This window comes from Bubalus kerabau, chromosome 1 (assembly GCF_029407905.1).
Source record: "Bubalus kerabau isolate K-KA32 ecotype Philippines breed swamp buffalo chromosome 1, PCC_UOA_SB_1v2, whole genome shotgun sequence".
In the NCBI taxonomy this organism is placed as follows: Eukaryota; Metazoa; Chordata; class Mammalia; order Artiodactyla; family Bovidae; genus Bubalus; species Bubalus kerabau.
The window spans coordinates 37,383,560-37,397,795 of record NC_073624.1 but is presented as its reverse complement, the minus strand read 5'-3'; the positions used below and the strand labels follow the sequence as shown (position 1 = coordinate 37,397,795).

Below are 14,236 nucleotides of genomic sequence, written 5' to 3'. Positions count from 1 at the left end.
TGGAATTATCCATAATAAGAATTTGAAAAAATAAAACAAGTAAAATATTTTTGATAGAATGTAGTATGCACTTGGCACCCCACTCCAGCACTCTTGCCTAGAAAATCCCATGTACGGAGGAGCCTGGTAGGCTGCAGTCCATGGGGTCGCGAAGAGTCGAACACGACTAAGCGACTTCCCTTTCATTTTCACTTTCATGCATTGGAGAAGGCAATGGCAACCCACTCCAGTGTTCTTGCCTGGAGAATCCCAGGGACGTGGGAGCCTGGTGGGCTGCCGTCTCTGGGGTCGCACAGAGTTGGACACGACTGAAGTGACTTAGCAGCAGCAGCAGCAGTATGCACTTGGAGCTATCAGAGCACTGACTACAGCATAAAAGACTCATTCTTGGAAACATTAAAGGCCCTTCAAGAAAGCACATGTGTTTGCATTGTGCTGCCACCATTGTTCCCAGACCAAGTGTGTGCTTTCATCTTGCTGAGAAGAGCCAACAGACTATGGACAACTTGATCAACTTTCTTCTGTTAACTCAAATGGCAGAAACTAATTGGAAGAGAATATCCTACAGACACTGCTACAAGCTAACAGTGTGGGTGTGTGTACTGTTTGAGGCATTTTCAGTTCAGTTCAGTTGCTCAGTCATGTCCGGCTCTTTGCGACCCCATGAACTGCAGCACACCAGGCCTCCCTGTCCATCACCAACTCCCAGAGTTCACCCAGACTCACGTCCATCGAGTCAGTGATGCCATCCAGCCATCTCATCCTCTGTCGTTCCCTTCTCCTCCTGCCCCCAGTCCCTCCCAGCATCAGAGTCTTTTCCAATGAGTCAACTCTTCGCATGAGGTGGCCAAAGTACTGGAGTTTCAGCTTTAGCATCATTCCTTCCAAAGAAATCCCAGGACTGATCTCCTTCAGAATGGACTGGTTGGATCTCCTTGCAGTCCAAGGGACTCTCAAGAGTCTTCTCCAACACCACAGTTCAAAAGCATCAATTCTTTGGTGCTCAGCTTTCTTCACAGTCCAACTCTCACATCCATACATGACCACAGGAAAAACCATAGCCTTGACTAGACGAACCTTTGTTGGCAAAGTAATGTCTCTGCTTTTGAATATGCTATCTAGGTTGGTCATAACTTTCCTTCCAAGGAGTAAGCATCTTTTAATTTCATGGCTGCAGTCACCGTCTGCAGTGATTTTGGAGCCCCCAAAAATAAAGTCTGACACTGTTTCCACTGTTTCCCCATCTATTTCCCATGAAGTGATGGGACTGGATGCCACGATCTTTGTTTTCTGAATGTTGAGCTTTAAGCCAACTTTTTCACTCTCCTCTTTCACTTTCATCAAGAGGCTTTTGAGTTCCTCTTCACTTTCTGCCATAAGGGTGGTGTCATCTGCATATCTGAGGTTATTGAGATTTCCCCCAGCAATCTTGATTCCAGCGTGTGCTTCTGCTAGCCCACTTTATTTGCTCACTAATGCATTTACCTACCATCTGTGATCCATATTGCACATTGCAGTGCGTTCATTTTAACTGGGGACTCAACGGCTGCTACCATCTTCCATACCAATGTTGTTACAGTGTTGTTTTGTTGCTAAGTCATGCCCTACTCTTTGGCAACCCCATGGACTGTAGCCCACCAGGATCCTCTGTCCATGGGGTTTCCCAGGCAAGAATACTGGAGTGGGTTGCCATTTCCTTCTCAGGTGATCTTCCCAACCCAGGGACTGAACTTTCGTCTCCAGCATTGCAGGTGGATTCTTTGCCACTGAGCCACCAAGGAAGCCCATTATTATAGTAAGAATGACAATAGCGTTCCTTGATTTCTGAGGCTTACAAAGCCACACTTAAAAAATCAATTAAAAAACAGATGAAACCAGAACATAGATTACGCAGGAATGAAAGAGTTAAAATTTCATCAGTGTAAGCTCTATATTTAGATCACATTCTTGGAATTTTACTTTAGTTTAGACTGTGGGCCATTTCTGACTCATTACAGTTCAATAAATTCAGCTTTATCTGTCCTGAGATCAAAGTGTTTTTCTCCCATAAGAATATACTTCCAATCCGTAATGGTAACAAAGGGAAAAAAATGCATCCTCCATATTAGTGTCTGTTCTGGTTACTACTGTTTAGACTTGTATTGCATTATTTACATTTATCAGATTAAGAATTTAGAATGTCATATGTCACTTTGCTATGAATGGCCATATTTTCAGTTAATATCATATATATGTATATATGTATACATATATATGTGTGTGTGTGTGTGTGTCTATACATATATACAGATGGCAGTATTAGTCAACAGTATTACTATAATTGATACACAGAAATTTTAAAACAAAACTTGACTGTCATGTGGAGTATAGAAGGCCAATTAGTTGGACCTTTTAAAATCAGACTGAGTAGAAAATAATTGCTTGTAAGAATATTACAAAATGCCAAAGCTTTCTGTTCATTTTTTATTATTGAATAATAGCATCAAGAAAAGGAGGAGCTCTTACAAGAAAAATTATATTAAATCATATGTTTAAAAGTAATTATTTTTCTCTTCTGCATGATTTCAGAAGATTTAGATTGTAATATCACTATAACTTCTGTAGGAGTTTCTTTTAAAAAATAGAAAGGAGAGAACCATTTATGCATCTCTTCTTACAGCTGAAATACAGGTTTGTTTAATGACCATATAAAGAATTCCAAGATATTAGCCCTAATGATAAAATGATTAGGTAACTTCCTGACTAGATCTTGTATTTCAAAACATTTCAACATTATAAAACAGAAGTGTTTTAAAGTTATGAAAGATTATAATCTAATTTATGAAAATACATCATTAATGACCCCTTGCTTCAGAAAAGTAAAAATACTATTTTCGGAAGTCAAAACATTCAGATTAAAGTTACTAGGTGCTAAATATTTCAGGATCAAATAACCCAAGAAATTACCACCATCACACTCTGAAATGAAAGCACTACCAGTAATAATCCCATCATTAAAATTCAAGACATTATAGATGGGAATTTTCTGTAAGTGTTTGCAGCTCTAAAATACAATACTCTGCTGAATAACAAGCTTTTGGGGTGCAATTCAAAACCTTCATCTTCAGGCTCGTCATTCTGGAAGGACACACATAAAATATTTACAAGAGTGTTTCACGCCAACAAATTGCTCCAGAAGATGAGTAGCGATGGCTAGATTGTTCTGTCTAAACAATTGCCTGTATAAGGAAAATATCTTAGAAGCCTGTTTATATTCCAGGTCCATAACTCACTGTTCAGAAAGTTAACACTATGATGTGCCAAACAGCATCCTGATTCATTAGATTTAGAAACCTATTAGTGGCTAAGAGAATCACTGTGTTAACCAGCAACACCCTGTGTTTTTGTTATTCTTTCTTGCACATCACATTTTCACACTTTGTAATCAGTTCAGTTCAGTTCAGATCAGTTCAGTCGCTCAGTCATGTCTGACTCTTTGCAACCCCATGAACCACAGCATGCCAGGCCTCCCTGTCCATCACCAACTCCCAAACCCATGTCCATTGTGTTGGTGATGCCATCCAATCATCTCATCCTATGTTGTCCCCTTCTCCTCCTGCCCTCAATCTTTCCAGCATCAGGGTCTTTTCAAATGAGTCAGCTCTCCACATCAGGTGGCTGAAGTATTGTCCTGGAATGTCAATGTTCACTCTTGCCATCTCCTGTTTGACCACTTCCAATTTGCCTTGATTCATGGACCTAACATTCCAGGTTCCTATGCAATATTGCTCTTTAAGCAGCGAACCTTGCTTCTATCACCAGTCCCATCCATAACTGGGTGTTGTTTTTGCTTTGGCTCCATTTCTTCATTCTTTCTGGAGTTATTTCTCCATTAATTTCTTTTTTTTTAAATTTAATTTAATTTTATTTTTAAACTTTACATAATTGTATTAGTTTTGCCAAATATCAAAATGAATCCACCACAGGTATACATGTGTTCCCCATCCTGAACCCTCCTCCCTCCTCCCTCCCCATTCCATCCCTCTGGGTCGTCCCAGTGCACCAGCCCCAAGCATCCAGTATCGTGCATCGAACCTGGACTGGCAACTCATTTCATACATGATATTTAACATGTTTCAATGCCATTCTCCCAAATCTTCCCACCCTCTCCCTCTCTCACAGAGTCCATAAGACTGTTCTATACATCAGTGTCTCTTTTGCTGTCTCGTACACAGGGTTATTGTTACCATCTTTCTAAATTCCATATATATGTGTTAGTATACTGTATTGGTGTTTTTCTTTCTGGCTTACTTCACTCTGTATAATAGGCTCCAGTTTCATCCACCTCATTCGAACTGATTCAAATGTATTCTTTTTAATGGCTGAGTAATACTCCATTGTGTATATGTACCACAGCTTTCTTATCCATTCATCTGTTGATGGACATCTAGGCATTGATTTCTAATAGCATATTGGGCACCTACTGACATGGGGAGTTCATCTTTCAGTATCCTATCTTTTGGACTTTTCATACTGTTCATGGGGTTCTCAAGGCAAGAATACAGAAGTGGTTTGCCATTCCCTTCTCCAGTGGACCACATTCTGTCAGACATCTCCACCATGACCCGTTCATCTTGGGTGGCCCCACATGGCATGCCTTAGTTTCACTGAGTTAGACAAGGCTATGGTCCACGTGATCAGATTAGCCTGTTGTCTGTGATTGTGGTTTCAGTCTGTCTGCCCTCTGCTGCCCTCTCTCAGCACATAACATCTTACTTGGGTTTCTCTTACCTTGGATGTGGGGTGTCTCTTCATGGCTGCTCCAGCAAAGTGCAGCCTCTGCTCCTTACCTTGGACGTGGGGTAGCTCCTCTCGGCCGTTGCCCCTGACCTTGGACATAGGGTAGATAGCTCCTCTTGGCCACACTTGTGGGCTACCAAATACTAGCAATTCACTTGACAATTCTTCTGAACTCACAGAGAAGGAAAAGAGATAGGCATGACTGAGCAGCTTCCCTAGAGTGGTCTTTTCCAGAGGAGTGCATTGTTATCTGCACCTAAAATATTATTTTTCTTTCCTCTCTTGTTTTATAAGAATAAAACAACATTTCATCTCTGGGCTAGAAGTAATTTATACTTGGGATCATCCATCCAGTACTATTTCAGTTTGATACACTTGGTTTTTTCTATGTAGGAATTATATTTCAACAAAGTGACTTTCAGTCCCTGCCCAAATAGATGGAAGTGAGGGAGGCCACCACCCTACCCTGGTGATGAATAGTCAACTCATTCATCACCAGCATAGAGCCACCTAAATTGGCAGGCTAGGTCGTGTCTGCTTCTGTCCACACATCTCCTTGTATTAATAACTCTCTCCTGATGCAACCTTATTCCTGAACCTCCCTTCACTGGCTACTGCATCATTGTGGCTGCTGGAATTGTAGAAAGCATTTGAGGAAGTTTACAGGCTGGTAAGATTATTCTGCAACCTCAGTTTTTAAAAATACATCTTCCAGATATTTTTTCTCTCAAAGTTTTAATTATATCTTGAAATTTATGTTCCCTTTTAAAATGACTCAAAGTTTGGACTTACCAATCAAATAATACTTTTCCAGTGGTATTTAAACACTTTGATTCAAGTTACTATTAAATATTGTCCTTATACCTTAGATTTTTTTCTTCAAATGAAAATAATCCTTTGGTTGTTAGTTTATTCCAGGGTTTATTTAAATGTGGAAAAAATAATGCTCAGCATATAGGATCTTGCCCATCTGCCTAACCTTGAGCCTTTTTTGGGGTTTGCAGAGATCAAGAAAAAACAGGACGTCTGAGTTACGAAAGCAATAGGCAGTCAATTCAACATCTAAAGGTGAGTATATAGAGATATTGCAAATTTGCCTTCTTTGCAGAAAAAGAAAGCTAAAATAATTTGTAGATACATCTTTAGAAGCCATCAGATCATGGAATTTTTTCATGTATCTGTAGTGATTAATTTTCTGTTAAATATTTATGTTGCTTTTGGAGCCATCAATTTTTGTCATCTCTGTTGTATGATAAACTTTCTAAGAATGGGAAACAAAGAAATAGCACATCTTTACTTTTTTCCCTCATTCTACCTTTTATATCCTCATCCTATCCTTGTTGATGGGTAAGTAAGAGTGACTGAAATTCAGAGTCAGTTAGAATACTTACAGAAATGCTCTGTGACAACCTAGAGGGATGGGATGGCGGTGTGGGTGGGAGGGAGGTTCAAGAGGGAGAGAATATATGTATATTTATGACTGATTCATGTTGTTGTACAGAAGAAACCAACACTTGTAAAGCAATTGTTCTCCAAATAAAAATAAATTCAAAAAAGTTTTAAAACCTCAAACATTAAAAAAAATAATAACAGCCAGTGTTGGCAAGGATAAGGAGAAACCTCCATTCTCATTCATTGCTAAAGAGAGAATAAAGTCCTTTCCAAACTTTAAAAACCATTTTGCAGCTATACCAGTACATTTTAGTTCCTATGAGCAACAAAGTATTAATAGTATAACAAACTTATTCTGGTTAAGGAGACTGTGGAAGCTGTGTAGTTGTATATCTTTTAAATGGAGATGAAAGAGTAGGAGCTCTGGCCTGTGCTATTTAGTTGATAAATGACTTTGCATTGTTTAACCAGTCACTTCCTACCTTGCCTCATCTTTTTCATGCTGATATTTACATCTAAGTGATATCTACAATGACTTTCTGTTTTGTAAGTGGTTGTGTTTAAACTCTTGTCCCAAGAGCTGATGACAAGACAATTTGGGGTCAAGGAATCTTTTTGGTCAGTATCCTTCTTTAGTTGACTCCTGTATTGCCCTAGTCCATGACTGATCTACTTATATGTCTTATTGATCTTTTTTTCTGATGAAGCTTTGTGTTTACTCCTTGATTTCAGAATAAAGCTACAGGCACTGGATCCCTAAATTGCTAATATTCTAGACTCTGCTGACAAAAATGACTTAACACTACTACCCTACACAGCCTGCTGGCCTTTCATGGTCCCACTAGCCACCCATGTCTATGTACCAACCTGCTGAGTTTTCTCTGGTTGCTCAGCTGTTAGTTTCTTTCAGTTTGTCCCTGCCTTGGTTTTTCCTGATCATCTTCTATTTTTCTGAATGTTACCTACTCTTACACAAGTCCAGTCTTTCCATTTCTATAGCCTCATTATCCTTGAGCTTCCAACCTCTTAAAAACGTGATGGCTGCCTCTTCCTATTCTTCTGGGAAGTGGTCTTCTCAGACACTTCTCATAAAACATCAGGGCTGTAAAAGAATTTATTTTAGCTACTTCATTCTAGAGTGAAAGAAACGGAAGTCTGTGGAGACAAGTTTATCAAAATTCACCTAGTAATCAACCACAAGGCCAAAATTAAGGATTTTTTCATTGCAAAGAACTGGAGAATCCAGCCTTGGCCCCCACTGATATAATTTCCACTCCCAGAAGTCTTCTAGACTTCTAGTCTATCTACACAGGGATCCGTTTCTTCCAGTTGGCATAGCCCTGAGCAGGGGGGTCACTGAAATGCAGAGGATGGGATCTGAAATCTGCCACAGGCATTAGGAACCAGCACGTCTATACTTCAATTACCCTTCACTTCCTGTAACCAGAAGGCAATTGCACTGTATACTGAAAGTGCAGATGAGTTGGAATAGGGACATTATATTAAAAACAAAAACAGGACTTTGTTCTAGTCGGTTTTGGTTGGAAAAACCTGTTCTAAATCCTCTCATGAGATATAGAATAACATAATTTTGGCAAAAGTTTTTAACCTTTGTTGGTCTTCTTCAGTCATTATTCTGCTTAACTACCATGTTCTCTGAGCCTCTCTGTGGGAAATTCTTCGGTAGCTCTGAGTTTTTTTGTACCTACTCTGTTTTGAAAAGTCCTAGTTTTCTTGAGATGCCTTTCTTTTGTTTTCTCAGAGCCTCCATCCCCAACTGGTGACATCTTTAGGATGGGTCATTAATGTGCTCTCAGAATATTTTCTGAAGCTTTTAGTGGGAGCAAAATTTTACCTCATCTGTCTTTGTCTGATTGCACCCCACCCACTTGTCTGAAAGGCAAAAACACCCCAAGTTTAGAAGTAGGACTAGAAAAAGACATCTTCATTCATATGAAAAAAGCAATTTGCTACCATGAGACTCTTAAGACATCTCCTTACACCAAAAAAGATTCAAGTCTTATTTCCAAAACTACTAATTGAAGAATGTCAGTTACAAACACAGAAAATCAAAGTTCAATCTCCAGCATCTCTGACTGCTAATTATATTTTTACACTAACCACATTTCTATGCTACAACCGAATAAATCCATGCCCTGCACTTGGAGTCACAGCTCCCAGAAGCTCTTTGCTCAGTTCTTTGCAAGGAACGTGTGAGAGTTCTACTGTCTGACTAATGGGCCATGCAGATGGATGATGCCACAGAAGGCTGCAGGAATAGAACTCCTCACAGGTTAGAGTAGAGAACTTTGGCAAGGCCAAGTCATGTCTCTGTCTGCCACCTGCCCCATGAACTCTCAGACTTGCCATGAGACACTGAGGAATCTAGAATGGAGAAAGAAGGAAGACAGATCAAGGGCAGAAGTGGAACTTGTTACATTTCATCAGTACTGTCCTCAAGAGTATGCCATTGCAAAAAAAAGAGAGAGAGAGAGAGAGAGAGGGAGAGAGTATGCAATTGCTTAGGACCTGGGAGGAGAGCAGCAAAATTGCAAACATGGCATACTAAGTTCATAATTGGCTAAAGTTCTTACACTTGTAAGGCACTCTTGTATTCAGTTCAGTTCAGTCGCTCAGTCGTGTCCGACTCTGCGACCCCATGAATTGCAGCACGCCAGGCCTCCCTGCCCATCACCACTGTTGTATCAGGGCTCCTAAAAAAGTAGTACTGATAGAGTCCTTCCATGAACTGGTCTGTGTTCACACACCACTTACTGTTCTAAATGGCCCAAACTGGACAGCTCAAACATGGGATGTCCTTCTTGTCCTCCTCTGAACCTTCCTTGGGACCCTGACAAGAACTTGTGAATATGTATGTTAGTCATTCAATCATGTCCAACTCTTTATGACCCCATGAACTACAGCACGCCAGGCTTCCCCGTCCTTCACCATCTCCTGGAGTTTACTAAAATTCATGTCCATTAAGTCAGTGATGCCATCCAACCATCTCATCCTCTATTATCCCCTTCTCCTCCTACACTCAATCTTTCCCAGCATTAGGGTCTTTTCCAATGAGTTGGCTCTTTGCATCAGGTGGCCAAAGTATTGGAGCTTCAGCTTCAGCACCAGTCCTTCCAATGAATATTCAGAGTTGATTTCCTTTAGGACTGAGTGGTTTGATCTACTTGCTGTCTAAAGGACCCTTCAAGAGTCTTCTCCAGCACCACAGTTCGAAAGCATCAGTTCTTTGGCACTCAACCTTCTTTATGGTCCAACTCTCACATCCATAGTTGACTACTGGAAAAACCATAGCTTGGACTATTTGGACCTTTGTTGGCAAAGTGATGTCTCTGTTTTTTAATACATTGTACATTGTCTAGGTTTATCATAGCTATTCTTCCAAGGAGCAAGTGAATTTTAATTATGTGGCTGCAGTCAATGTCTGCATTGACTTTGGAGCCCAAGAAAATGAAATCTGACACTGTTGCTAATTTTTCCTCAACTATTTGCCATGAAGTGATAGGACTGGATGCCATGAACTTAATTTTTTGAATGTTGAGTTGTAAGTCAGCTTTTTCCACTCTCCTCTTTGACCTTCATCAAGAAGCTCTTTAGTTCCTCTTCACTCTCTGCCACTGAAGTGGTATCATCTGCATATCTGAGGTTGTTGATATTTCTCCCAGCAATCTTGATTCCAGCTTGTGAGTCATCCAGTCCAGCATTTCATATAATGTACTCTGTATATAAGTTAAATAAGCAGGGTGACAAACGTACAGCCTTGACATACTCCTTCCCCAACGTTGAATCAGTCAGTTGTTCCATGTCTGATTCTAACTCTTGCTTCTTGTCCTGCAAACAGGTTTCTCAGGAGGCAGGGAATGTGGTCTGATATTCCCATCTCTTTAAGAATATTTCACAGTTTGTTGTGATCCATGCAGTCAAAGGCTTTAGCGTAGTCAGTGAAGCAGAAGTAGATATTTTTGGAATTCCCTTGCTTTTTCTATGATCCAGCATATGTTGGCAACTTGATCTATTTTTCCTTTGCCTTTTCTAAATCCAGCTTGTACCTCTGGAAGTTCTCAGTTCACATATTGCTGAAGCCTAGCTTGAAGGGTTTTGGGCATAATCTTGCAACCATGTAAAATGAGTGCAATTGTACAGTAATTTGAACATTCTTTGGCATTGCCTTTCTTTGGGATTGGAATGAAAACTGACCTTTTCCAGTCCTGTGGCCACTGCTGAGTTTTCCAAATTTGCTGGCATATTGTGTGCAGCACTTTCACAGCATCATCTTTTAGGATTTGAAATAGCTCAGCTGGAATTTCATCACCTCCACTATCTTTGTTCATAGTAATGCTTCCTATGGCCCACTTGACTTCACATTCCAGGATGTCTGGCTCTGTCAGGTGAGTGACCACAACATCCTGGTTAACTGGGTCATTAAGAGCTTTTTTTGTACAGTTCTTCTGTGTATTCTTTCTGCCTTTTCTTAATCTCTTCTGATCCTATTAGGTCCTTTCCATTTATGAAGGGAGTTTTGAAAGTCTAGTGATTAAATTTTCTGATGTCAGCATTTTCTATGTAGATTTTGTTGTATGTTTCTTCCATCTATGTCTTTCTCCTCTCAGTGCTCAAGGTGGACTGTTTGCAAAATTCTTCAGTCAGTTGAAATTTCAAGAATATTTGTTTCTCATAACCTCCTTTCTTTCAAGTCTGTCAGCTACCCTGTTCTCTGTGTTCCCAGCCACACCTTCCTGTGCCACAGCAAGGTTGTATGAGAGAAGTAAAACCACCTACAGTTTAGACTCTTCTCCATGCTGGATCAGAGATACTCCATAGGTTAGAGGAAACTACATGTAGGTGAGGTGTCTTCACTCCATTTCCTCAGAGGAAGGAGAATATAAATATCTCAGACTGAGAAGTCTCCTGCTAAGACTCCTAGATAAGACTCAAGCAATTGCAACAGAGAAACAAAACTTTCTCTTCTTTTTTATGTGTGTTACCTGGTATGTTGTAAATCTGGGGCATATCTTAGCTATTTAGTGGAAAAGCTAATCAGATACTACTTAAGTACCACCAAGAAGGAAATGGAGGGGTGAAAGTTTAGGAATGAGTTATTAAGCTGGTTGTCTCAGAATCATTGGGATTTTCATAGTTAAGACCAGAAAGAAATAGTATCCATGATCAGGTAGTGAAGTAGCTACACTGCTTAGGAGTCATGACTCAGCATAAGAACTGTAACCTGAATAAGCACACAAATTACCAAGTTGAGTTAGAAAGAGAGAAAAGTGAATTCTCCTTTTACCCTGGCAAAAGGTAAGGCATCAGCAAATAACTTCTTCCTGTTATTGTCCCCCATCCATGAGTCTGTTCTAGATCTGCTGTTTCCATGTCTTCATTTAAGAGGAATATGAAGAACTTGATCATTTCTACTTTATATTGCTCTGACAATTTCAACATGTTTACAGTCTATATTATATCTCACCATGCGTTTCCATTTTATCTTTTGTTCAGGATGATAATATTCTAGTCTGGAGAACAACACAAGGATGCCTAACATGATGCAGCCTGCCTTCCACACGGGAAAGGAGAGGAAGCCAGCAGCAAGCAAGAACATGGTTTCCTTTAGAAAAGATAATTCCTCAGGACTTTCCTCATACCATTTGTTAAAGAAGGGAGATAAGAGTTTGTGCACAAATTGAAACATTTGTTGTCCAGGCTGTTACAAAGAAAAATACTGGTCAAAAGCAAAACCATCACCATTTCCATTTTATGCACATGAAGTTTCCCAATCATTAATTTCAGTCTTTTATACCCTGCCCAGATGTTAGGTCAACCACTTCTGCCATTTCTGCAGATGCATTTTCCAAAAGCACATGTTTTAGGAATTCCAAATCTTGTGGTCTGTGTGATTTTCTACACTTGGAATCTATCTCCCTAAAGCATGTTTTAATCTGGCTTCCTAATGTCCAGAAGTAATAGAGGATGTTTCTATGGGATAACTAGTTGGGAGTTTTTAAACCTGCCTGCACGTAACTCAGATTCAGCCAAAATAATCTCTTCTACCTTGTGACACTAGGTACAAAATCCCATAGATAGGAAATACCAGGAGTGTTTTTATTAAGTAATCTGATGGAGCTACTTTTTTTTTTTACACAATTCTCACTTCTTATTCTTTAGCGATCTTATTCTATACTTATTAAGAGTATACAAGTTGAAAAACTAATGAACTTGTTCATTTTTAATGTTGACCCTCTCTTCATAGGCAGAAGGTATGATTGCTTCTGTTTCTGAGAACAAATCCTGTCTATGCCTCATAGCCCAGCTTAATGTATTTTAATTTTTGTTTATTTATATAACACATGCAGAAGATGGGGCATATACAGTCTTGAAATGTGAGAAAGAGCAAGAAAAGTGAGGATTTTCCCCAAAGATACTCTGTTTGAAAAAACTCAAGAAATGTAAAGTGAAAGTGAAAGAAAGTGAAGAAATGTAAAATAACCCCCAAACCCCATTAGTGGTGACCACTGAGTTTTGTTTATTATATCCAAATATCAAGGGCTAAAAATACTTTATTTTTAAAAAGTCACATTCCAAGGAACTCAAACATATACTTGTATACCAGTATTAATAGCAGACTATTCATAAGTAATAAAAGATGAAAACAACTTATGTTCATCAACAGATGAATGGATTCTTAAAATGTGGTATATACCCATCAGTTCAGTTCAGTTCAGTCACTCAGTCGTGTCTGACTCTGCGACCCCGTGAATCGCAGCACGCCAGGCCTCCCTGTCCATCACAAACTCCCGGAGTTCACTCAGACCCAAGTCCATCGAGTCAGTGATGCCATCCAGCCATCTCATCCTCTGTCGTCCCCTTCTCCTCCTGCCCCCAATCCCTCCCAGCATCAGAGTCTTTTCCAATGAGTCAGCTCTTCACATGAGGTGGCCAATGTACTGGAGTTTCAGCTTCAGCATCATTCCCTCCAAAGAAATCCCAGGGCTGATCTCCTTCAGAATGGACTGGTTGGATCTCCTTGCAGTTCAAAGGACTCTCAAGAGTCTTCTCCAACACCACAGTTCAAAAGCATCAATTCTTCAGCGCTCAGCCTTCTTCACAGTCCAACTCTCACATCCATACATGACCACTGGAAAAACCATAGCCTTGACTAGACTGACCTTTGTTGGCAAAGTAACGTTTCTGCTTTTGAATATGCTATCTAGGTTGGTCATAACTTTCCTTCCAAGGAGTAAGTATCTTTTAATTTCATGGCTGCAGTCACCATCTGCAGTGATTTTGGAGCCCAAAAAAATAAAGTCTGACACTGTTTCCACTGTTTCCCCATCTATTTCCCGTGAAGTGATGGGACCGGATGCCATGATCTTCATTTTCTGAATGTTGAGCTTTAAGCCAACTTTTTCACTCTCCACTTTCACTTTCATCAAGAGGCTTTTTAGTTCCTCTTCACTTTCTGCTATAAGGGTGGTGTCATCTGCATATCTGAGGTTATTGATATTTCTCCCAGCAATTTTGATTCCAGCTTGTGCTTCTTCCAGTCTAGCGTTTCTCATGATGTACTCTGCATATAAGTTAAATAACCAGGGTGACAATATACAGCCTTGACGTACTCTTTTTCCTATTTGGAACCAGTCTGTATATACCCATAACAGAATGTTATTCATCCATTAAAAAAAATGTTAATATATGCTACAAGATGGTTAAACCTTGAAAATATTATGCTAAATGAAATAAACCAGACACAAAAGGACATTTGTCTGAGGTACTGAGAACAGGCAAATTCATAGAAATAGAAAGTACAATAGCACTTACCAGGGGCCAGGTCAAGGGGAGAATGAGGAGTTGTTGCTTAAGGGGCACAAAATCTCTGTTCAAGATAACAAAAAAGTTCTGGAAACACTAATGATAGTTGTACAATATTGTGAATGTACTTAATGCTGCTGATTTGTATGCTTAAAATAGTTAAAATGGTAAACAAACAAATAAAACTCTAATAAAATCTTATCAGTATTTCCAAGATGGGAAAAAAGGCATGTGCCAGTTC

The 14,236-nt window shown here is 39.7% G+C and overlaps 1 protein-coding gene across 1 annotated transcript in view; it reads left to right on the top strand.

Moving 5' to 3' along the window:
• The window catches only part of LMNTD1 (lamin tail domain containing 1), a 56,419-nt gene extending 43,860 nt beyond the window's left edge, over positions 1-12,559 (top strand). Inside the window, exons 9-10 of the mRNA XM_055566311.1 lie at positions 5,784-5,847; positions 11,686-12,559. Of these exons, the coding sequence (XP_055422286.1) occupies positions 5,784-5,825 (42 nt within the window). The 3' untranslated portion in view covers positions 5,826-5,847; positions 11,686-12,559. The remainder of the gene's footprint in view (positions 1-5,783; positions 5,848-11,685) is intronic.
• The last annotated feature ends 1,677 nt before the right edge of the window (positions 12,560-14,236 follow it).